This window comes from Aedes albopictus, chromosome 1 (assembly GCF_035046485.1).
Source record: "Aedes albopictus strain Foshan chromosome 1, AalbF5, whole genome shotgun sequence".
In the NCBI taxonomy this organism is placed as follows: domain Eukaryota; kingdom Metazoa; phylum Arthropoda; class Insecta; order Diptera; family Culicidae; genus Aedes; species Aedes albopictus.
Genome location: NC_085136.1, coordinates 163,443,955 through 163,470,243, shown reverse-complemented (window position 1 = coordinate 163,470,243; position 26,289 = coordinate 163,443,955). Strand labels below are relative to the sequence as shown.

Sequence of the window (26,289 nt, the reverse complement as noted above, 5' to 3'; positions counted from 1 at the left end):
CAGCTGATTAAATGCCAACTCACGAAATGACAACATCGTAAAATTGAGTGTATTTACTTGTAACACATTTCCATTGCACACATGGGACGACGACGGCGACGACAAAAAGGACACACTGATCAATAAGACCCCCTTCTGGGTGGTAATGGCACTATTCAATCTAGTTAGGAATACGAAGGTTATTTACACGTGATCAATTATAAAACAATGACCTAAATATATGTTGAACCCAGTAAGTGGGCTGAAGATAATAACTGGCTTGAGGTTTGGTGACCGACATGTTGAACCGTACAAGAGTCGTACCGTTGAGTCGTACAAGAACGGTCACTCAAGAGGGCCGTTCTTGTACGACTACGACTGTTTGATTTTTACGCATAAAGCTAGATTTAAACACGTACTGTGAACCAACAGTTCCGAATTGAGGGAAATGCACAATTTTTAGACCAGACCATGTGTCGATGTGTAACTTGACAAAAAAAAATTAAAAAAAATACATTTGCTGCAAAAAGGTATAAGGGTTAATATTTTGCAATTGTAAATACTAAACATTTCTGAAAGTGATAGGAATTCTCATGATATTTTTTTTAACTTTATTTCCAGAATCCACAACTTTATCTCAAACTCAGGGTAGGAGTATAGAACCAGATGTGAGTATAATTGAAACCATATTGATGAATTGTTAATAAACAAATAAGAAAAAAAAAACCTTCAAAAATATTGCTGGGCTCGACGCCGTATTTCAGTATCCTATCGCACAAAACATACCAAGAACCATCGACAATCGAATCAATACCGATGTGTGGTTTTCCTTTCTCTTGAATGTTGGATCAAAATCCAATTATTATGTCGCTATCACACACTTCGAAGAAAGCGATACGAAGGAGCAGAAAACATCACGAGACGCGGAGCAAATTCTCCAAATTGTCTGGTATTCACATATCGAGATCCTTTATAAGGATTCCTATCATGTGGTTGGTGTGGTGCCATGCCGCGGTATTGAAATGAAGTGCACGGCTAAATAAATAATGATGTCACGATAGCAATCTTCGATAACCAATCAGTGTCGCCGTGGTGCAGAGAGCGAAATTCGAAAAGCGATACAAAGTTATCGCTTTAGTCAGCAATGGAAGATTGAGCTAAAAATCTGTAGGGTCTCAGTGCTAGTAGTGAACCTTTTAAGGGGAAAAAACACTACACATCCAGATCTACCATATGCAGCATAGTTATCCCATGTTCTAAAACAGCAAACTGAGAAAAACATGTTTTGTGAATTTATCAGCATAGCGTTAGAATAGGTATTTATCGTTAAAAAGTATGAACAAAAAATAGCATTAGTATTAAGGGAACGTCCATAAATTACGTCACGCTTTTAGGGGGAGGGGGGGGGGTTTAGTAAAGTGTGACAACCCATACAAAAATATCAGAGGTTTCATACAAAAAGTGTGACATAGGGGGGAGGGGGTGTTGAAAATGGGCAATTTTTGCGTGACGTAATTTATGGACGCTCCCTTAAATTTGCTTTAACTTAAAAAAAATCAAGTGGGATTATAATGCCGACAAATCTAGCAATTTTCGGGATTTTCGCGGCATACGCTGCCCCATGCCGAATTTGTCAGCATAAGCTGTCCCTTGTTGAATTTTACAGATTATATCAGGATTCCTGGAGAATGTTGAGAAATGTCACCTCAGAGATGACAGCCACGAAACCAAATTTTCTAGCGTGGAGCTCTATTGCCTGCCACCGGAGGTTTTTCTTGCCCGCTGTAGCAACAGCTGTGCACCAAATCGGTCTTCTATGCGATAGAGTAAAGTGGGGCAAAAGTTCGAGTGGGGCAAGAGTTTCTTTTGAAGTTTTTGAGCTCAATTCAAATTATTTCTTTCGGGTGTCAAGGTTGTTCGAAGCCTTTTTGAAAAATAGTCTTTCACTCCAAAAAATATGAAAATTGATCAATATTTCGAAAAGTTATGACAAAATGTTGGTTTTTGATCAAAAAATTGTAATATGCGATGGTCCTTCCAACGCATGGAATGGAATTGTAATGAAATCGAATTCGATATTTTATTTTGGGGCGTAACTAGGTAAGATTTGGAAATCATATTTTATACATAGTGGGGCAAAAGTTCGAATTGTGGGGCAAGAGTTCGAGTCATGTAGCAACTTAGGTAAAAACCTAAAATTCTGCAAAATGTACATATTATCCCTAAAAATGATGGAATTAGTGAGAAAATTCGATCAAAGTTTATAAAAATATTGTTTCATCTGAATTTGGCGGAAAACTACTAATTTTTGGTGTAGTAAATTTAACCCTGATTAAAGTGTATTTTAGTTCCAACATAAAATATTCATTGGTTTTAGGTATTCAGATTACCAAAGTGTCGAAATAGTGTGCTACGGTTAGTTAAGTCCCACAAACACTAGATTCGAACTTTTGCCCCAGTCGTGGGGCAAGAGTTTGAATTAGACTCACACATACATAAAGTGTTGTAACTCAAAATTGAAAAGACATTTGGTGTAACTTGGGGGTGGAAGCTCAGGTAAAATGTTATCTTCTGGGCGCCCATTAAAAACACCACCCCCGGCGAAGACTGGCGCTTGAGCCTAGCTATTTAGCACTGTAGTTAGAGGAAATGCCAATGCATAACCCGTAGCTTTCGGGAAGCTAAGCCCAGCTCCCTGGGTTAGTGGGTTGGTGTCAGGCCCTGCGAGCCAGCCGTAAAAAAGACTAGCACCGGAAAATCAACAAGAGAAGAATGCGAACCGATACCAATGGCGACGACCACAGCGCACAATGGTCCACGAACCAGATTTACGAGGAAAGATGCATGCAGCGCCTTCAAATGTTTTTTTAGACAAATATGGTCTTCTACAAAGTTGTCCCTGTTTCAAATTTCTCGTCAAAGTCGTCTGAAAACCACTTTTAGAGCTTCCAAAAACGCACATTTTCGTGCGCTGAAAATGTTGCTACGTCATTCCGTTCAAAAGATATTGATGATTTTCTAGAAAAAAAATAGACACTTTTCAAGTATTTTTCACTTGAGTTTCAAAAATAACACCCCTCTAATTTTTTGATATGTTTTATAACAACATTTCTTCTTTTGAATGCGGGCAAAAGATATTTTTTATGTTTGCCCCAACCCGTCAAAACACCTTTTTAAAAAACTATGTTTTTTCAGAAAAATGCCTATAACTTTTGGACCAAAAGAGATAACGATCATTTCAGCGCTCGAAACGACGCGTCTTCGAATGCTCCACAAGTGTTTCTTGGGCGACTTTGATGAAAAATCGAAACTGAAAAAGTTAACGTCAGAAAACCGGTTTTTCTTGAACCACCCTAAGCTTATTCAGAAAAATACCTCTAAATCGGTCAATTTTAAAGCTACATAAATAGTGTCTTCGGCAAACTTGCTCAAAATTGATAGATCTACAGCTTTCCTGAAGAATATATACAGTTATTCTCGCAAATAAAAAAGTTTGGTTACCAATTTCTTTGAAAATATGGACCACCCTAATTTTCATGTATACTGAAAAGAGGGCCTTATTATTAGGGACAACTTTGTAGAAGACCATATTTGCCTAAAAACTCATTTGAATGCGTTGAATGCATCTTTCCTCGTAAATATGGTTCGTGGACCACTGTGCAGCGACGAAAAGGGACTTGCGATTGGAAGCTCGGTACGTGGAACTGCAGATCTCTCAACTTCATCGGGAGCACCCGCATACTCGCCGATATACTGAAGGACCGCGGGTTCGGAATCGTAGCGCTGCAGGAGGTGTGTTGGACAGGATCTACGGTGCGAACGTTTAGATGTAATCATACCATCTACCAGAGTTGCGGCAACACACGTAAGCTGGGAACAGCTTTTATAGTGATGGGCGACATGCAAAGGCGCGTGATCGGTTGGTGGCCGATCAACGAAAGAATGTGCAGGTTGAGAATCAAGGGCCGATTCTTCAACATTAGCATAATAAACGTGCACAGTCCTCACTCCGGAAGCACTGATGATGACAAAGACGCATTTTACGCGCAGTTCGAACGCGAGTACGACCGCTGCCCAAACCACGACGTCAAAATCATCATAGGGGATCTAAACGCTCAGGTAGGCCAGGAGGAAGAATTCAGACCGACGATTGGGAAGTTCAGCGCGCACCAGCTGACGAACGAAAATGGCCTACGCCTCATCGATTTCGCCGCCTTCAAGAACATGGCCATTCGTAACACCTTTTTCCAGCACAGCCTCCCGTATCGGTACACCTGGAGATCACCACAACAAACGGAATCGCAAATCGACCACGTCAGGACCTATTGTGGCGCTAATATCGACTCTGATCACTACCTGGTGATGGTTAAACTGCGCCCAAAACTCTCCTTTGTTAAGGACAAGGTATTTGGAGTACATAGCTCAAAATTTCTAGAGCACCGTTTTTTAGAACCGTTGAACGGATTTGGGTGAAAATGCATCACGCTAATTGTTCAGTGGTTGTCAACAGCATGATGCATTTTAATCCAAATCCGTTCAACGGTTCTAAAAAACGGTGCTCTAGAAATTTTGAGCAATGTACTCCAAATACCTTGTCCTTAACAATGTACAGTACCGGCGGCCGCCCCGGTACTATCTAGAGCGACTGAAGCAACCGGATGTCACCACCGCATACGGAGTGTGAGGAAATGGAACTGTTGTGCCGTTCACAAGATACACGTAAGTTCTACCAGAAGCTCAACGCATCCCGCAAAGGCTACGTGCCGCAAGCCGAAATCTGCAGGGATAAGGACGGGAGCCTCCTGACGGACAAACGTGAGGTGATCGAAAGGTGGAAGCAGCACTTCGATGAGCACTTGAATGGCGAAGAGAATGTAGGCACGGAGGACCAAGGCAGCGGAGGAAATGACTATGCTGGTGCAGCAGAGGACGGGAACGAACCAACTCCCACGCTGAGGGAAGTTAAGGATGCCATCCACCAGCTCAAAAACAACAAAGCGGCTGGTAAGGACGGTATCGCAGCAGAACTCATCAAGATGGGCCTGGAAAAGTTGGCCACCTGTCTGCACCAGTTAGTAGTCAAGATTTGAGAAACCGAACAGCTACCGGAAGGAAGGGATAATCTGTCCCATCCACAAGAAAGGCGATAAGTTAATGTGTGAGAACTTCGATCACCATTTTGAATGCCGCCTACAAAGTGCTATCCCAGATCATCTTCCGTCGTCTTTCACCTAAAGTTAATGAGTTCGTGGGAAGTTACCAAGCCGGTTTCATCGACGGCCGGTCGACAACGGACCAGATCTTCACCGTACGGCAAATCCTCCAGAAATGCCGTGAATGCCAGGTCCCAACGCACCACCTGTTCATCGACTTCAAAGCGGCATACGACAGTATCGACCGCGCAGAGCTATGGAAAATTATGGACGAGAACAGCTTTCCCGGGAAGCTGACTAGACTGATAAGAGCAACGATGGACGGTGTGCAGAACAGCGTAAGGACTTCGGGTGAGCTATCCAGTTCATTCGAATCTCGACGGGGACTACGACAAGGTGATGGACTTTCCTGCCTACTATTCAACATCGCCTTGGAAGGTGTTATGCGACGAGCCGGGCTCAACAGCCGGCGTACGATCTTCACGAAATCCAGCCAATTTGTCTGTTTTGCGGATGACATGGATATTATTGGCAGAACATTTGGAACGGTGGCAGAACAGTACACCCACCTGAAACGTGAAGCAGCAAAGGTCGGACTGGTGGTGAATGCGGCTAGGACAAAGTACATGCTGGTAGTGTAGAGATGCTAGCAACACGGCTGTGTAAACATTAGAGGAAAAACTGCGCATTGTATTTTACAGTGTATTTTTGATATGTCACCCGATCTACTTCCTGTATCAGAACTAAAAGTGAGACAACAATAAACGAACGTGTTTGAGAGTACCGCGTTGTTATAGTTCATTTGCGTATTCCGATTCCCGATATTTCGTCCGGTTCTGTTCGCTTCTGCGTCTCTACCTGGCACTTCCCACAGGTTATGGGCCCAGCGTATCGGAATCGCGAGTGATTTTCGGGAATTGTTTTTTTCGGTCGGTTTTGTGCGGTTGAGTATTTTTTCGTCCGTCGGTCGCGATGAGTGACAAGATGGCGTCGTTCGCGAAGTTGAATGCTTCCAATTATGAAAATTGGAGCTTCAAAGTGAAATTGCTCCTAATTAAGGAAGGATGTTGGGAGGCAATCAGTGCGGCGGCCCCTGTGCCCGTCACGCCGGCGTGGGAGACGAAAAATCAGCAGGCCATGGCGACGGTTGGATTGGCAGTCGAAGACAGCCAGCTGATTCACATCCGGAAAGCGAAATCTGCCAAGGAGGCGTGGGAGAATCTTGAGAAAGTGCACGTGAAGAGAACCCTCAGCACAAAAGTCTCCCTGATGCGGAAGATTTGTCGTCTTCGTTTGGATCACAACGGCGACATGGAGGCACACATCGCGACGTTGTCGGATTTGGTGGAAAAGCTGAACGGGTTGCAACAAAATGCCGTTTTGGATGATCAGTGGCTGGTGGCAATTTTGTTTAGTAGTCTGCCAGAAGAATATGAGACTCTAGTGACAGCCTTGGAAGCGAGGCCTGATGCGGACTTGACCTTGGATCTCGTGAAGGGCAAATTGATTGACGAGTGGCTGAAAAAGGCAAATCGCGCAGACAGTGACAAAAGTGGTGAAACAGCTTTGCATGCGGCGGCCGGCAGGGAAGAGGTTAAGTGCTACTTTTGTAAAAAGCCGGGCCACAAGAAAGCGAGCTGTGATAAGTGGAAGAAGTGGAGGGAGAATAAGAAGAAGAGTGAAGTGAAGGAAGAGAAAAGCGGCAATAAGGCTCACAGTGTAGTGCAAAACGACGTCGAATCGGTTGACTGGGCGTTCGCCGCCGGTGATCTGGCGCCGGGAATTTGGATTCTCGACTCCGGTGCTACATGCCATATTGCGAACAGCCGTGATTTTTTCGAGTCGTTTGACGGCAGTGTAAGGGAAGATGTGAGCGTCGCAAACGGTGTGAAAGTGGGATCCGTTGGAAGAGGGTCCGGAAAACTGATTACGGTGGACAGTGCGAACAAGCGTCGTGTGATCACAGTCGATGACGTCCTGCTGGTGCCAGAAATGAAAGCGAACTTGTTGTCGGTGAAACGATTAGTGAGCAAGGGCTACGAAGTGAACTTTGATTCGAAAGGTGCAACCATTAGTCGGAACGGACTTGTTGGTGCTGTGGCCGAACTTTCGAACAATTTATTCGTGATGAAGTTGCTCACCGAAAGTGTATCGCTGGTGAATGAAACGGAAGAGTGCATTCATGAATGGCACCGAAAGCTGGGACATAGAGACAGTGTTGCAGTGAAGAAGCTCCCGTTGGTGGCATCCGGTATGAAGATTAAGGCTTGCAGCTGTGCCGAAGAGTGTGAAGTGTGTATTCGTGGGAAGATGCATCGTGTGCCGTTTCCGAAGGCGTCGAACAGCGAGTCGTCGGGCGTTTTGGACCTGATCCACACGGATATCTGTGGTCCTATGCGGACTGCGACGCTGAGCGGCAGGCGATACTTTCTGACGTTTATAGACGACTTCAGCAAATACACGGTCGTCTATATCCTCAAGCGCAAATCGGAGACACTGGATAAGCTGCGAGAGTACGTCGAGATGGTAACCACCAAGTTCGGTAAGAGGCCAAAAATACTTCGCTCGGATAACGGAGGTGAGTACACTGGGAAAGATTTTAAACGATTGTTGAAACAGCATGGCATTATCGGTCAGTTTACCGCGCCGTACTCGCCACAACAAAATGGCACAGCGGAGCGCAAAAACCGGTATCTAGTAGAAATGGCCCGATGTATGTTAATCCAGGCAGGGCTGGATGACCGGTTCTGGGGTGAAACCATAGTAACTGCTACCTATCTTCAAAATCGTCTCCCTTCTCGTACGATACCGGTGACACCGTATGAACGATGGCATGGGGTAAAACCGAATCTGTGTCATGTTCGCCCATTCGGTGTGGATGTGTACTGCTTCATACCAGGAGAAAAGCGAGGCAAGCTTGACGAAAAGGCGAGGAAGCTGAAACTCATGGGATACAGCGAGGTTTCAAAGGCGTACCGGTTGATTGACGTTTCGACAGGAAGGATCACGATTAGTCGGGACGTAAGATTTTTGAACAGTTTCGATTCGGTAACGCAAGCTGATAGTGTCTCTCCGAGTAGCGAAGTGTTGGTACCTCTTTCGAAGGATGTTGCGACCGTGGATCCTGTCGTGACCGCACCACGCGTTGTGCCTGCGGCGGATCAAGAAGAAGACGTCTGGGAGGATGCGGCGCCTGCTGCCGATGAAAAAGTTTTGAGAAGGTCGACAAGGTCAACGAGGGGGCAGCTGCCGGCTCGGTATGCTTGTTCGGCGGAAGCTGCGGTTCAGGAGGAGCCGAAAACGGCGAAAGAGGCGCTGTCCGGTCCGGAAAGCCACAACTGGAAGAAAGCTATGCTGGATGAACTGGATTCGATGAAAAGCAACGACGCTTGGGAACTAGTTGATGCCCCTCAGGGAAAACGCGTTTTGGGGTGTAAGTGGGTATTCCAACTCAAGCGTACCGCGGATGATAAGATCGTTCGGTTCAAGGCCAGATTAGTAGCACAAGGCTACAACCAGCAATATGGGAGTGAATATGACGAGGTTTTCGCACCTGTTGTGCGTCAGACCACATTCAGAACTCTCATGTCTGTTGCGGCGAAGCGGAGAATGGTTGTACGACAGTACGACATCAACACACTAAGTTTTTTTTGCTGAATCTCGGCAAACCGATTGCCGAGATTGGCACCGCTGAGTGCTCGGCAACCAGCTCGGCAAAAATTGGAAATGCCGGGACCTCGGCAATCACAGAAATGACAGCTATTGATATTTTGCCGAGATTCTCAGCAAAAATATTTGCCGTAGCTCGGCAAAATCATTTCCCAGCATAATTGGATTTGCTGAATCTCGGCATTTGATTTTGTTTTTTTTTTGAGAATTGCACAAATAAATAAAATTAAGAGTTCTTAACCCACATGAAAACACAATAAACAAGTTGTACTTTCGAACATTTATTTTTCATTGGTCCATAAAATTGAAATGAAAAATATACAATTTGTTGCCGAAAGCATTTACTCATCTCGGGGTTCCTCCATTCATCAAGATTGGCTTCCGCAGAGCTGTACCGCTCCTCGAAAAACAGCTACTAATGGATGTGACTGACTGCTATTCTAGAATAAATTGAATGACGCTAATTAGCAATAATTTACTTACAGAAGGTCTTTAATTCTTACATATTTGAACTTCTTAATCGCTTGGAAATGCACTTCATGTGGATTCAGCACCACTACCACTGATCTGTTGTTTTTTTTTCGCCGAAACATGGCGGCGGCAAAAGTGACAGTTGCATTGCCGAAATTCAGCAAAGGATTACATGATTGCTGATATCTCGGTTATCTCGTTTACTGATTTCGGTAAAATTCGTGTTCACCGACACGTTCAGCTAAAAATGCTGTCAGTTTTCCAATTTTTATAACAGTGTGCTGATATTTCGGTAAAATGTTTTGAACCATCTCGGCAAAAACATTTTGTTTGCTGAAATATCAGCAAAATTAGGAATTGCCGTTCGGAATCAGCAAATATTTCTGCCGAGCTCGAGAATCAGTTTTAAGTGTGAAGACGGCGTTTCTCAACGGCAACCTTGAGGAGGAGTTGTTCATGCGCCAGCCTCCGGGGTTCGTCGTCAAGGGCGCTGAAGGCAAGGTCTGTCGTTTAAAACGCAGTTTGTATGGGTTGAAGCAGAGCGCACGCTCGTGGAACTTGAAGCTTCATCAGGTGCTGGAAGAAGACGGTTTTAAGAGAAGTTCTGCGGATCCGTGTTTGTACAGCAAGGTGGTCAAAGGAAAGCGCTGTTATGTCTTGGTCTACGTTGACGACCTGATAATCGCCAGTGAGGATGAAAGGATAATTGAATCAGTCAGCCGAACTCTAGCCCGTAACTTTGAAGTCGTTTGTCTTGGAGAAGTGCGGAATTATGTTGGCATCGAAGTGGAACGCGACAGTGCTGGTGACTTCCACATTTCGCAGCGACGATACATTGCGGATATCGTGAAGTCAGCCGGATTGCAGGACGCGAAATCTTCGGCGATACCAATTGACGTTGGATACTTCAAACCGGATACTGAAGACAAACCTCTCTCGGATAACTCGGAGTATCAGAAGCTAGTGGGAAAGTTGCTGTTCGTGGCCGTGAATAGCCGGCCCGATATTGCGGCCCCGGTTTCGATTCTAAGCCGCAAACTTTCTAATCCTTCGCAACGTGATTGGAATGAACTGCGAAGAATTGTGCGGTCCCGGATAAAAAATGACCATTCATTACATGGTAAATATTATTAACATATGACTGGTTTTATTGTTCACAATAAAACTCATAGTAGATATATTGTTACTTTTTACAATAGAAATCAAGCCCATATAGTTCGTACAATAAGTGAACATTAGCTTTATTAGTGACTAATTGATTCGATTGTTTTTCAATAGTTCTATAATCATTTAAAGTTATTATCAGTAAACATTAATTTAATTGGTTTTTATATAGTTGCAAAGTTGCCTGCAAAGTTCTCATGGACCTTTTATTAAAAAAGAGTTTATTTCTCAATTACACTTAAAAACAATTAGTAACAAATAAATAACAATAAATATTATTGTTGCTTGGATCAGGTTTGTATAATCAAATACAAAATCACTTGACATATTTTTTTTAAGTTTTCGCGTTTTCGTTTTAAATTTGAGTACAGTAGATGTTTCGGTTATCGAATGTTATTCGCTGAAACTTCAACGACTGACAGACGTCAAGCCGTGTTGGCAGAGGAAGCTCTCAATGAATAACTGAAGAAGTACTTATAAAAAACTAGCTGAAAAGCAGGTTTTAGCCAAGTGAGGACGTTAAGACGAGAAAAAGATGAACAATGATTTTACTAATGTTTTCCAATAAATTAAAGGAATCTAGTAAACAGTAAACTACCATTGATAACAATACAAATACAATTTGTGTAATGGGGTCAATTGAACCGATGTTAAAATAAACATGCAATAATATTTGTTGTTATGTAAACAGATTTCGCCTTTGAAAAACCAAAGAATTCATATTTCTTGGTAACATTTTTCTTCAGCATTTACAGATACTAATGGCCACATGAATTGTGAACGATTTATGGTATGGATCATACGACCTGAGGTCTGACTTGTGATATTTGGCAGTTATTTGAAAAGATTGATGATAGATCTTATCAACAGCTGCTAAGCAACACATACCAGACAGACATCAGAGTGTTTGACACTTATCATAAAATGTGCATATCATTCTGGCGGCCGTTAGTGCTCGTAAATGCTGGATATAAATGTTAGCGGGAAATTTAAATTCTATGGATTTTCAAAAGCGAAAACTGCTTACAAATAACAACAAATATTATTGTATTTTTATTGTAACAACGATTCATTTGACGCCATTCAATTAATTGTATTTGTATTGTAAAAACAATAAAAAATCATTAAGATATATTGTTTTCTTTTGAAAATTGGCCTAAAAATGTATCATTGAAACACAATACATTCTATTGTTTTTCGCGAAAAAGTGTATGAAAATTTTCTCAAAATTTTATGGTTAAGATACATAACGACCACCATTTTTTATTGTAAAAGTGCCATTTACCATTCGCCGAATGGTATAGAACAATAGGGGTGATGGTGAGTGTACCGTGTAAATTACAATACGTTTAATGGTGAATATTTTTCGAAAAAATGGTGTTGTAACAATAAAATTTATCGTATTTTTATGATATTTTTTATCAGGGGTACTTGAAGGGTTCAATCAACCTGAAGCTTCGGCTGAGCAGTCACGGAGATCGATCAGGATTGGTGGGTTATGCTGATGCCGATTGGGCGGAATGCCGCGTGGATCGCAAATCCAACAGCGGATTTCTGTTCAAGTTCTGTGGTGGTACCCTGTCATGGGCCTGCCGCAAACAGTCCTGCGTATCCCTGCCAACTGCGGAAGCCGAATTCGTCGCCTTGTCGGAGGCCTCTCAAGAGGCGATCTGGCTCCAGCGACTTCTACACGACCTGGGAGAAAGCGTTCCTACGGTGCAGCTGAACGAAGACAACCAGTCCTGTCTGAAAATGCTACAGTCGGAGAAGTTCAGTAACAGGACAAAGCATATTGACACGAGGTATAATTTCGCCAAGGACTTGTGTCAGACAGGAGTCATCAAATACGTGTACTGCCCGTCGGAGGTAATGGTAGCTGATCTGCTCACCAAGCCGGTGGCACGTATACGACTTGAACAACTTCGACGATTGAGCGGATTAGAGTAGGTATTAGAAAGCCGGTGTTGCGGAGGAGTGTAGAGATACTAGCAACACGGCTGTGTAAACTGGAGGAAAAACTGCGCATTGTATTTTACAGTGTATTTTTGATATGTCACCCGATCTACTTTCTGTATCCGAACTAAAAGTGAGACAACAATAAACGAACGTGTTTGAGAGTACCGCGTTGTTATAGTTCATTTGCGTATTCCGATTCCCGATATTTCGTCCGGTTCTGTTCGCTTCGGCGTCTCTACCTGGCACTTCCCATAGGTAGGTGGGACTGAGCGAGACAGGACAAGCCTTGGCAGCAATGTTACGATAGACGGGATACTTTCGAGGTGGTAGAAGAATTCGTCTACCTCGGTTCCTTGCTAACGGCTGACAATAACGTGAGCCGTGAAATACGAAGGCGCATCATCAGTGGAAGTCTTGCCTACTATGGGCTCCAGAAGAATCTGCGGTCAAAAAAGATTCACCCCCGCACCAAATGTACCATGTACAAGACGTTAATAAGACCGGTGGTTCTCTACGGACACAAAACATGGACGATGCTCGAGGAGGACCTGCAAGCACTCGGAGTTTTCGAGCGACGGGTGCTAAGGACGATCTTCGGCGGTGTGCAGGAGAACGGTGTGTGGCGGAGAAGGATGAACCACGAGCTCGCTGCACTTTACGGCGAACCCAGCATCCAGAAAGTGGCCAAAGCCGGAAGGGTACGATGGGCAGGGCATGTTGCAAGAATGCCGGACAACAACCCTGCAAAGCTGGTGTTTGCTAACCATCCGGTTGATACAAAAAGGCGTGGAGCGCAAAGAGCACGATGGGCGGACCAGGTGGAGCGTGATCTGGCGAGTGTTGGGCGTGACCGACGTTGGAGAGCTGCAGCTGCAAATCGAGTATTATGGCGGCAAATTGTTGATTCGGTATTATCATGAATTTGATGTTAACTAAATAAATGAAATCAATGAAATGAATTTGGCGTAACTTTGTTCAGCAAATTTTTAGCTCATGGATAGTAGAATCACCACACGGTATTAATTTATTTTTATCTGCTTCGATTTCTTGAAAAAAGTTGAATTTACAACTAAGGTCGAACTTTTGCCCCACCTTACTCTAATCGAGGTGATCAGCCAGAGACTCTCGCACAGAGTCAAACGTATAGAGGAATACCATGCGTCCGCTTGAGTGTTATCGACCTCGACCGCTTCGACCGCATGAGAGAGAGCATCAGGAATCATCTCTCCCGCGCTTGTAGGGTAAACAGGTATAATATGCCCCCCCTAAGCAGAAATGGCAATATATCTGAAACTGGCGCCTTTTTCCATCTATTGTTCACTGCAAATCGTTGTTACTAAAGTTAGTGAAGTGTTACATGCGAACTTTGCCTTTGGAGAGGTGGCTATGGAAGCATTGAAACGTTTTTCGAAAATGTTCCAAAATTTGCCTTTTCAAAACAAACGGGGCAATACGCCCCATCAAAAGAAAAACGTCCAGCCCCGTGATAAAACTGTCCCAGGGGATAATTCCACCACATGCTTATCCTAGGAGGGTCTTTCAACAAGTGTTTAACTGCATAAAAGTTGCAAAGTAGCACAAGCGAACAGAACTAGCTTCGTTTACAATAAAGTCAGCTCACAAGAGGTAAAATATTACGCCAAAAGCTTCGATTTCAGACTTTTTGATATTTTTATTGCCTTTCTGTACCAATCCACTAACGGACCAGCTTGATGGCAATAAATATTCAATATTTGAGATTTCTAATCGATCACGCATGCAAAAAGCGCTTGAATCGCTAGAAAACGAAGAGGGGCGTTTTGCCCCGGTGGGGCGCATTATACCCTTTTACCCTATTTGTATTTGCATACGAAACACATCAGTGGTAAGGATTTTGAAACTTGATTCAAATTGATCAAATTGAGTGAGCTCCATAGTTGTTCAATTATAAGATATTGTGTCAGTGTTTGATCGGCTTCATCCTGGATTCAACGTTTTCGGACTTTTGATTTTTTTAATGTTTTAATTTCATGATAGAATTAACGGAGCTTACATGCAATACATGTTTTAAGAACATTTGTATGGGATTATATGCATTGTACCTGATTTTTTTGACAAAAATAAATGGTCAACTTCCCCCTGATTACGGTAATATTTTTTGGTCGAAAAAAAAAAAACTAGAAGAGGTTCTTTGAGCCATCATAAAACCAAAATAAAAGATAATAGGTTTTACGAAGGTTCGCAAAACCTCTACAAGAAGAACAGGTCATCAAAATGTTACTTGGAATTAACTTCTGGTCAAAATCTTTAGAAAAATAAAGATGGGTAAAAACAGACGTTGGTTTTCTGTTATGGCAGTAGAGTATTAGAATCATGCAGAAATTATTTAATTCCATATTTCAGCAAGGTTTCGTCGGTCTCATCCGTTTCATCGATGTAATAATAATATCGATAGAAATTTATTGTGACAAGGCAATGAAACAAACGCTCAAAAGTTTTTGATTGCTTACATACTTGCAAAGCACGAAGCTTGCTGCTGTTTGCATTGGGATTAAGCTGTTTGAAATTTCTTTTTCAACTTTCAGAGCATAGACGAAGAGGTACTCGAGCTTGAGCATTTGAAGCATCCTCCACCGCAGCCGAGTGGGGGTGCCAACACCAAGGAGGAAATTCTACCCCAGCTGGAAAAGCAACTGGAGGAGGAAGCTCAAGCGTCCGCTTCGATAACCTCCTCGGATGAGGTCGGCGATGACAACGACGATGACGACGATGATAATGATGACGATAATGACACCGGTGGTGACTCCAACGATGGCGACGACGAGGGAAGCAGCGACTATGCCGAAAAGTTGGCCAAGGCATCCGAGAGCATGCTGCTGAAGACGTTGGCAGAATATCACAACCAACAACGTCAAGAACTGCAAGCGGCCCAGCACCAGCATCATCTTCCGCCGGTCGGAGGTGATAGCAACAAGCTCGACGCGGCTGATGAGAACATGAAACTAATGAAGGTAATTGTCGAGTATGCTGAACGATGTGCGTCTTTCATTTCCTGGAAATATTGAAAATAATGAGCAGCTTTATCTGCCGGGCGTTTTTGTTTCCGTTTATGGAATATGAACTTTCGGAAGAGTTTCGGTTTCCTTGTGAGAGCATGGCTTTTTGGTTCTCCTTAGCCAATTTGTTTGATTCATTTGAGTCTAAATAACTACAATTTTATGCCAGATATGTACACTAGAGCGTTAAAGATTTAGATTTGGGAAGTTCTTTAATTTTGATCAAAACTTCAGACATATTGAACCTCATAGTCATTTTCATTCTGGCACTTCATCCAAACTGAGCAGAGCATGATTCTTATGTCATTACATTCTTTGAAGATGCTAACTTTTCTATTTTCGTGAATCTGACAGGAATGAGTCAGTTGTTGCTGCTTCGTTTCCGATACCTGGCAATAAGCCGGTGCAGACTAATGGTCACCCAAGTAGCACACACACATGTTACGGAAGAAAAACGGCAGCGCAAGTTTTGATTGCACAGATGTCACTGTGATTTATTTCTACACATACCCTCCAATGTGCTTCATTTGTTCTGGGAAATCCTTGAACAGTACCCGACAGGATGGCCTTAGCGCCCGGCCTTCAAGAGGCTCAGCTGACAAGTCGTAAATGCCGCTGGACCTGAACCACTGTGTCTCTGGCCAGTTACTGCTGTTTAAGGCAGTCGCTGTGTGGAGAGCTGATGTCGCCATCATAGCGGAACCATGCCGCGGATGATTTCTAAATGGCGGCGATATGAATAACGGGTAAATACCCCGCCATGGAATTGGTGTCTACATCAATGAATTCAATGGATGCTCCTTCTGTAACAGTTATGCTCCGCCACGGTGTTCGATAGAGAAGTTCACGCAAACGCTGAACTGTATGCTGACAGAGTAATTTTTTATCTGCCTACTTCAGACTTTATGGGTTACAACTCGTAGCGATGAGTCAAGCCCCGTAACGTGGGTAGATCTCCTTATAATGGTGCGTTACGGTGTAAGATCTACCATACCAAATTCTGATCTTGTAATTTTTAACTTTGTTAATTTAAATGCAGGAAAATTCCAAGATCATAATTTGTTCTACTTTTGTTTTGTATTATGTTTTTCATTGTTAATAAACCATTTGTTTCAGGAGGATTCAGGTAATTTTTGTCTATGTATAGAGAGATTTATTTCCGAAAATTATGTAACTGTTGTGAGACTATCACCACTTAATTTTCTATTTCAGATGTACAAGCGGGCAACCCTGCAGTCGGGACGCGAAACATCCTTCTTATTTTTTTGAAGGGTCAAGATCACCATATCATTCGGTGGCGGGTAGACCCAATGTGATATACCACATTGGGGTAGACCACGTTGTCCGCGTCGTTTTTCTTTGAGCCTTGTGTCGTAATGTCGCGGGTGTGGATGCGTTTTTTTTTTAGAAAATTTGTTTTTTTTTTTGGATTGCCAATCATGGTTTTTTACTCGTTTTACGCGATCTTGTTTTATTTTATTTTATTTTTTTTTAGATAAATTGAAATGTTCTTTGTTGTTGTGTAACGCGATTTTTTGTTTATTTTTTTATTTTGTTATTTTTTTTCGAGTCACCAATTTTTCTTCCTTGCGTTTTAATCGGTTCTGCTTGTGCCTCACACTTAGCCGAAACATACTTATTTATACAATAAATAGAAAAAATATCTTTACATTTTATTTTTTTCAACTCGTTTTACGTATTTTTTTTAATAAATTGAGATGTTTTTTTTTCGTTGTTTTCGTGTTTTTTATTTAAATTGAGTTTTTTTTTCTCGGATCGTTATTTTTTTTCACGCGTTTCAAACATTTATTGTAATGTTCCGATGACCCTGGAGGGATCGGTTCTGCTTGGGCCTCTTACTGAGCAGAAACATAATTATTTAAACAATAAATAGAAAAAAAAATCTCTTTTGATTGCCGGCTTTCAAAAGATTAAATTTTAACCAACTAAACAACCAATGCCGTGGGTCCATCGTCAGCTTTTCAGGCGAATCCTTGACCTACATAATACATCTCCCAACCACCCACTCCGTAGTACTTATGGGAGTGTCACTGAGTCGGAGGCCTCTTATATATGTGCTACATCAACATTTCCTTCCCCTATCCCAAGTTACAGTAAAGATGGGCGTGGCCGGGAATAATGACATTTGTGCTTTTGGTATTCTTGCATAAGATTGGAGCGAAGTAAACTCCCCAGCTTTGTTCCGAAAAGCAATCCGATCAAGAATAGCAAAAGGTACATGAATGTTGTTAGTATCCAATCTACGAAGTTTACCGTAACTACGCTAACGCTAACGCTACAACTCGTAGCGATGAGTCAACGCCGAATGAAGCAATCGCCTCCACTGGTTTCGGTCCCGGGCCAATCGCTTACAGTTGCCCAGAACGTGTAGAGCCCGTATATCCTCTGCAAAAAGCAAACTGAATATAGTTTTAGCTTGTCATTCCTCCGGCATACTAGCTACGTGCCCAGCCCACCGTATGTGCTTTTATAACTGATACCTTGATACTTTGTTGGCTACTAAGTACTCCGACGCCGTGCACCATCTTCCTACATGATTCCCTGCTGCATATTGCTGCATTCGCTATTGTTTTTTATGACATTCACACTACTTCACCAGCCAGTGAATTTCGTTTGTGTTTGCAAGTTACTGGGCCTAAGCTGGCTACGCAATCTGTAAAATTGCCTATTTGCAGCTGCAATACGCCTTTTCACTTCACGAGAAACGTCATTGTCACATGTCACAAGTGTTCCAAGGTAATCATTTTTCAACAACTTCAAACACATCCCCATCGATCACTACCTCAGCGCTAACACCACTAGGCCTGCTTCTGTCTCTGTCCGCTATCATGTACTTCGTCCAGCATATCCTCGATGTCTCTCTCTCTTCAGACGAGCATAACCTTCCTCCACGCCCTACGATCGATGGCGATGAAATCAATATCGTCCGCAAAGCCGAGGAGCATGTGCGACCGTGTAATAATAGTCCCATTCCTCTGCACGCCAGACTCGCTCCTTCGAGTGACATGTTGAACAATGCAGCAAATTTGAAAGAGTATCACCCTGCTTCAACCCATCCAAGGTCACACACACGAGGCAGTCACATCGTCTGCGATCCAAATACTTGATTTTGATCAAACGAGCGTTGCGCGTATCAGCCTAATTAGTTTCGTCGGAAAACTATGTTCTGACATTATCTGTCAAAGCTCATTTCTTTTCACTGAATGGTACGCTGCTTTAAAATCATTGAACAGATGGCGAGTCTGCAAGTTATATTCCCGTAATTTATCTAGGATCATCCGCAGGTTGAACTTTTGATCCGTCGTTGATTGGCCCTCACGAAAACCAGCCAAGGTATTCGCCGACGAAGGACTCCTCAAGAGGTCTCAGTCTGTTGAACAGGGCACGCGACAGTATCTTACATGCCGAGTTTAAAAGGGTAATGCCTCTGTAATTGTCACACTCTAGTCTGTGCGAGCTGGTAAGCAATTCTTCATCCTCTCAAAGCTTTACAATAATCTGGTGGATTGACTGATGTAGCTGCTCCCTTCCGTGCAGCTACATCAGTCGACCGGGATCTTGTCTTTCCCAGAAACCTTGCTGTTTTCAACTTCTTAAGGGTCTTTTTGACCTCATCCAGAGTTGGTGGTTCCACTGCTTGACCGTCATCCATTATGGTAATCCTGTTCCTATTTAAGTGCTCCGTCACTGCTACCATCCAGATTCAACAAATCTTTTACCTCGTTTCACCTGGCTGCCATCATTGATTTCCTTCCCGATCATTGCTCATGGTGGGCACTGGCGCAGTCTCGTGCAGCACACCATTGACAGTTACATAAAACCTCTGCATATCGTTCCTGTCCATACTTTCCTGCTCTTTGGCAATCGCACTCTCTTCGTGCTGTGGTGAATTCGTTTCTCGGCTGCTCTGGCCACTGTGTGCCGCTCCCTGTTGAGCTGGGTACCGGCCATTGGCATTCGACTTCTGGCGGCATTCTTCTCGTTCGTCACTCGTTGACCCTCCTCGTCACATAAACCATTACGTTGACGTTGTTGAGCGGTACATATCATCTCTTGCGCTGTTGTTGTCACTGCTTCATGGATAACTTCCCATAAACTGTTCATATCTCCAGATCCGTTGGTCTTTCCTATCCTCTCGTCCAGCTTCTGATGGTACTGTGCAGCAACCCCTGCTTCGGCTGACAAGCGTTGGATATTGAAACGCATAGTTCGGTATGTTTCTTGAACTCGTGACGCTAGATAATTGTGCCCGGAATAATGCGGCTACAAGTTGATGATCCGAGTCAAAGTTTGGGTCTCTGTAGGACCTCACATCTATGATGTCCGAAATATGTCGTTCATCGACCAGCACGTGGTCTATCTGAAAGCAAGTTCCACCGCTCTGGTGTTTCTGGATATTCTTACGTGCGAAGTGGGTACTGCTGATTACCTTCCTTAAAAAAACACGGACACGTTTAGTACTTCCAGTGAGCTGTTCGCTCTTGAAGGAAGCACGACACTAGACAACGGACTAGCATGCAACGCCCAGTGGCACAGCCGAAAACTTTTCCTGACAGCTGCGGCGGGAATCGAACCCGCGCTCCTTAGCACGATGCGACTAAATGCATGGTGACACTAGCCGCACGACCACGAAGCCACAAGTCCTTGTAGCATAGTAGCGAATGTCACAAGGCACAGACCATTATCGTTGGTAACGGAGTGAAGGCTTTCCGTTCCAATGACGGGTTGAATGGAACTTCCTCTGCCGATCTGCGCATTTACATCTCCAATGACTTTTTTTACATCTTGTTTTGGGCACTCTCCGTAGGCCTTATCAAGGCTCTCATAGAACTCATCCTTCATGTCGTCGAGTTTATCGTTCATTGGCGCATAGATGCTGATCAGGCTGTATTTGAAGAATTTGCCCCTCATCCTCAGCACACAGACTCGGTCGCTTATCGGCTTCCACCAAATAACTCGCTTCATCTGCTTCTCGATCACTAAGAAGCCAACTTTACGTTTTGCCTTATCGCCGGCCGCCGCTGTTGTAGATGTGGTATTTGAATGAAGTGTTGGCGGTGGGATCCACCGCTCGGATGCGCTCTTCGATATCTCCTGGGTAGCTGCCGCTACCTTACCGAGGCCGCGCTGCCTGCATCGCGTTGAAGAGGCTGCTTTCTTAGGTATTGCTGACGCGATACAGCATTCCATACTCAGCCGCTGGATGACAGAACAGACGCTGCTTGAGCCGCACCTCCTTAGTGAACAGACGCTCGGGACGTATCTCCTCAATCTAGCTGAAGTCAGAAAGACAGCAGTGCCCATGCTGCACTACCAGCTAAGTACACAACTCATTAGCTGGCGGTCGTTGGCAACGCTTGACCCCTGGAAGCGTGAGGTAGGAACTGGGGGTGGGGATCAGAGCTATATTGCGCTCTCCATCTCGACTAACCGTTTAGCATTTCTTTATAAACATGTATACTTGGTACAATTCATAGTTCATGCGACGCCGCCAGCTGCCGTCTTCTGGTTCACCGCAGAGTATTGTTCGCAGCACTTTACGTTTGAGAACTCCCAAAGTCTCTCCGATCAACTTTTGTCAACGTCCACGATTCATAGAGCGTATAGAGCGATCTATCAGAGTCTTGTACAGTGAGAGTTTTTTCATCACACCTAGCAAATGATATTGAGCTTTTTGCAGCACAAATATTCCGAGATATTCAACAACAAACATTTTCCCAATTTTCCATACAGTTATTACCAGGGGCTGCACGGCTTACTTTTGGGCAACGCTACAGTTCCGATAGTACGACAACGACAACCACATCAACGGCGGCCCCAAAAACTACACCACGTTCGCAGCCTGAAGAAATTCCCAACAATGAAGAGGATGATGGTTCTCACACAAACAACGGCCATCGTCGAGGCGATGTAAGTAGATAAGATTTTAAATACAACCCAAGAAACTATATATGTTGAATCACATAGTATAAAATCTCTTCGGTAAAATTATAAGGCATGTGAGAAGATGTAACAATTATTCTAGCAGCCACGATTCAAATATGCATTTTCAACATTACGTTTACCTCTCATAGAATGCTGAAGTATTGCTGCGACATAGTGGTGGCCAGTATTCAGCCTTCGACATGTCCCAATACGTTTTCTGGACAGGCGACGAAGCCGGAGTTGCACGAGCTGTAGAAGAGCTAATCCAGAAAGGACTGGTAAGCTTGTAAATGTGCCAAATACGTACCTTTGTAATTACTCTAGCTGTTTTCCTCGTAGATGACCCGCGATAATGCAATCAAATTTCTGCGAGACATTCGTCTTGGCATTGACTACCTTCAAAACACATATTCAAACCATCCGCTGAAAACGTCCGAGAAGCATTGGAATACGGAAAGCAGTGTCGCAGCCAGTACCACTGGAAGCACCGTGACCGAGGCACCGACTACCATTGCAACGCAGACAGAAACAGCAACAGCCGGCGTTATGACCGGACAACCAGCAACACTGGCACCAGAAATCCTAAAGGTTATCGAAAGGTTACCGAGTCTTTTGAAACTGAATGAGCTTAACGAGCAAACAGGTGTGATTGGAAATTTATGAATTTTAGCACATTCTTAACCTTAATTTTGGAAACTTCCAGATTCTACACAAGATTACGACGACGTGGTAGGACGGTTGCGGTTGGCTGATTTCCTATATGCGGAGTATTCGTTGGAAGAAGTTATCTATCAGCTGGCGAAGGTTATGTTCACCCAGTCCCTGACACGGGGCTCAGAGCCGGCCCAGCATGCTTTGCAAAAGCTCACGGAGTTTCTGGAATCTGAAGGCAATCATGGACGAATTTCACCTGTGCTACAGAAGAAGATTCTAGGTAAGTGACATTGTATTCCGTTTTTTGCAATTTGTATGATTTTAAAGTATGAAACGGGCTCACCAATTTATCATACAGAAGCAGAGTATAGAGTTGTTTTTTTTTTCACATAAAATAATACTATTTTTTGAAATATTTAGTTTTAGTAAAACTAAAAATAACTGTTTGTTTGAATAAATATTGAATTACGTTTGCCATTTCTATTTTCTATTTTTTTCCAACTTACAATACAGACGTTCTTTTGGCTGCGCTGGCTGATACTCTGGCTGAAAATCCCGAACTATTGAAAGCAGCACGAACTGCACTGGGAAAGCATATGGATAAGGTAACGAGGATAACATCCGAAATAACTAAAACAACTGCTAAAGTATTATTTTTTCCCCAGATTCCTCAAAGATTCTCTCATGCTAATCATTAAACGATGAGATGCTCTAGGCACAACATGTGGATCTGTTAACCAGCCTTGGATTTGTTTCCGTAATAAAAAAATAATGAATATGTTGACTCTTTTTAATCTACGAGATTGTTGTTATATGTAGCAATTGTACATTACCAAATCATATACACTTACCTTGATTACCTGAATAAGGGATTTCTTCAAATTACATACTCTCCTGATCAAAAGTGTGGTATTTTTAAAGTCATATCTCCTTCAACTTGCGTCCAATTTCAAAAATTTACCTCAAAGTTGCAAAACATTCGAAAATATGAATTTGAAGAAAGTTTTACTGGAAAACGAATCGATCAAATTTTAAGACGTAAGCATTTCTCGAGAAACATACATACATTTATTTGTTCAACATCATTAAGACAAGACATAATCAACAATAGTACGCCACAATACTCGGTTTGTGGCTGCCGCTCTCCATCCTCGGTCGCGCCCAATGCTCGCCAAGTCACGCTCCACCTGGTCCGCCCATCGTGCTCTCTGCGCTCCACGCCTTCTTGTGCCAACCGGATCCGTTGCAAACACCAGCTTTGCAGGGTTGTTGTCCGGCATTCTTGCAACATGCCCTGCCCAACGTATCCTTCCGGCTTTGGCCACCTTCTGGATGCTGGGTTCGCCGTAAAGTGCAGCGAGCTCGTGGTTCATCCTTCTCCGCCACACACCGTTCTCCTGCACACCGCCGAAGATCGTTCTTAGCACGCGTCGCTCGAAAACTCCGAGTGCTTGCAGGTCCTCCTCGAGCATGGTCCATGTCTCGTGCCCGTAGAGGATCACCGGTCTTATTAGCGTTTTGTACATGGTGCATTTGGTGCGTGGGTGAATCTTTTTAGACCGCAGTTTCTTCTGGAGCCCATAGTAGGCCCGACTTCCGCTGATGATGCGCCTCCGAATTTCTCGGCTCACGTTGTTGTCAGCCGTCAGTAAGGATCCGAGGTAGACGAATTCCTCCACCACCTCGAAAGTATCCCCGTCTATCGTAACATTACTACCCAGACGGATCCGGTCGTTTTCGGTTCCGCCTACCAGCATGTGCTTTGTTTTTGAGGCATTCACCACCAGTCCGACCTTTGCTGCTTCGCGTTTCAGGCGGGTGTACAGTTCTGCCACCGTTCCAAATGTTCTAGCGATAATGTCCATGTCGTCCGCAAAGCACACAAATTGACCGGATTTTGTGAAAATCGTTCCCCGGCTGTTGAGCCCGGCTCGTCGCATCACACCTTCCAGCGCGATGTTGAAGAGTAGACATGAGAGTCCGTCACCTTGTCGCAGTACCCGGCGAGATACGAATGAACTGGATAGTGTTGGAGCTATCACACAGCGGAACTACACAACAGCGGGACGAGTAGCGAAGCTTTCCGGACCGGAGTAAAAGTAAAACGCTTGCGTACGGTTTGACGATCACGAACGACTGATTTTTATCTACTATTTACATTCAGGACTATAAACAATAACAAAGCTCGACAACATAAAACATGTTCACGGTGTATCTCTACACATCGGTTGTCTCGATTACGAGGGGTGCTCGAATGCACAAAATACATATTCCCAACACCCCCTCTCAGGTCGACAACCCGAGTAACTTTTCTTACAAATTTCACAGATCCTATCATCAATAGTCCAAAACATTACAAAACATTCATTTTCTAGGTCAGATCGCCAAGTTTGGCTCTTCAAAATTCATTTCACAAAAACAACATCAGTTCTCTTTCACAATAAACGTCCAAAACAGTCAGTCAAATTTCACAAACATCAATCGTCAAAAAACATGGTCAAAACACTTTAAACAGTTATTTTTGTCATACTAGGCAACCCCGTTACCTATACACTCTATATCGTCCACAACGATACTTTCTTAACATTACTTCTTCTACTTCTTCTTGTTCGCTTTCCTAACTTGCTCTGCACTTCATTTTCTTGTAATTCTCGCGACTTCATCACATTCTTCCCGTTCAGCGCCATCTTCGGGTTCTCTGCATCCTTCACGCTCACTATGGCCGCATCCACATCACGTTGCCTGCGTTCACACCAAACATCCAACTCGTACAGTCTACCTGTATGGCGCCCGACAGCCATCACTTTTCTATTCTTCACTATTTTTACTCTGTCGCCGGCAAAGTGGACCTGCAACCCGGATCTCGCCACACGATTCACCGAAAACAAATTGCTCCGTAATCCGGGGAGGTACAACACTTCCTTCGCTTCACATTTCTTCATCTTGCCGCCGACGTCAGCAAAGAACACTTCATCACCCCAGAATTCCGCCAACATCTTCTCGCCGTTCGCCACAAGCACTGGCACCGGCTTCTCCAATCGTCGCATCACTTTGAATAAACTGGGATCCTTCACCATATGATCCGTGGCACCGGAGTCTAGGAACCACTGCGTTCTCACCAGCTCTTCTTTTTCTTCCTGCGACGCCATGAAGCAAACGTCCGCACGATCCGAGGTACGTTTTTCTTCAATCACCATGTCAGATTTATTGTTTCGTTTCACAACTTCGTACTCACTCGGATTCATCGGCAAACGCACACGACAGTCGGCTTGTTTGTGTCCAATTTTGCCGCACCGAAAGCACCTCAAGGTTCTCCACACATGCCTGCTCGTCATGGCAACACACTCACTTTGTCGCTCATTTTCGACCAACAGATTCTTCTTCAGGTCCACATCGAGCAACCGCTTCTTCACGAACGCCAGTGTCACACCGCCGGGAAGCGTCTCGATGGCCGTCACCACCGAATCGAACGACGCAGGCATTGTCAGCAACAAATGGCAAATTGCATCAGCCTCTTCCACTGCCGCACCACTCTCCTTCAACTCGCGAATCAAACGATCAAACTTTAACAAGTGTTCCGGCAAATCACTATCAGCCCCCTCTTCATATTTTAACCGGAGGAGCTGTTTCCGAATAAATAACTGGCCGGCAACACCGCAACGCTCGAACACCGCCTTCAGCGTGTCCCAAATTTGCTTCGGATTCGCACAGTCCTTCACAAGTTCAAGCTGATTATCAGCGATGGCCGAAACGATAATCGCTTTGCACTTTTTATCCGCGGCACTTCGCTCAGCCATTTGCCTTTTCTTCTCGGTTTTCACTGGCGCGGAATCGTCGGCCATCTCACGCAACTCTTCAATCTCGACGATCTCCCGGTGGACACAATCCAATAAACCGTGCATGTCGAGGACGGTCTCCATCCGGAACTTCCAGTTATGGAATCCGGACCCGTCGAACGCAGCGACTTTCGCTTTCTCGTCCATACCTGGACCCATAGCCTGTTGGAGCTATCACACAGCGGAACTACACAACAGCGGGACGAGTAGCGAAGCTTTCCGGACCGGAGTAAAAGTAAAACGCTTGCGTACGGTTTGACGATCACGAACGACTGATTTTTATCTACTATTTACATTCAGGACTATAAACAATAACAAAGCTCGACAACATAAAACATGTTCACGGTGTATCTCTACACATCGGTTGTCTCGATTACGAGGGGTGCTCGAATGCACAAAATACATATTCCCAACAGATAGTTCACC

The 26,289-nt window shown here is 43.9% G+C and overlaps 1 protein-coding gene across 4 annotated transcripts in view; it reads left to right on the top strand.

Moving 5' to 3' along the window:
- Window positions 1-22,806, top strand: part of LOC109431507 (uncharacterized) — a 46,904-nt gene extending 24,098 nt beyond the window's left edge. For all 4 annotated transcript variants that reach the window (XM_029861971.2, XM_029861973.2, XM_062845704.1 and 1 more), the window contains 8 exons: window positions 601-647; window positions 14,957-15,382; window positions 21,182-21,358; window positions 21,523-21,651; window positions 21,713-22,016; window positions 22,077-22,307; window positions 22,541-22,632; window positions 22,693-22,806. In XM_029861971.2, the coding sequence (XP_029717831.2) occupies window positions 601-647; window positions 14,957-15,382; window positions 21,182-21,358; window positions 21,523-21,651; window positions 21,713-22,016; window positions 22,077-22,307; window positions 22,541-22,632; window positions 22,693-22,725 (1,439 nt within the window). In that variant the 3' untranslated portion in view covers window positions 22,726-22,806. The remainder of the gene's footprint in view (window positions 1-600; window positions 648-14,956; window positions 15,383-21,181; window positions 21,359-21,522; window positions 21,652-21,712; window positions 22,017-22,076; window positions 22,308-22,540; window positions 22,633-22,692) is intronic.
- The last annotated feature ends 3,483 nt before the right edge of the window (window positions 22,807-26,289 follow it).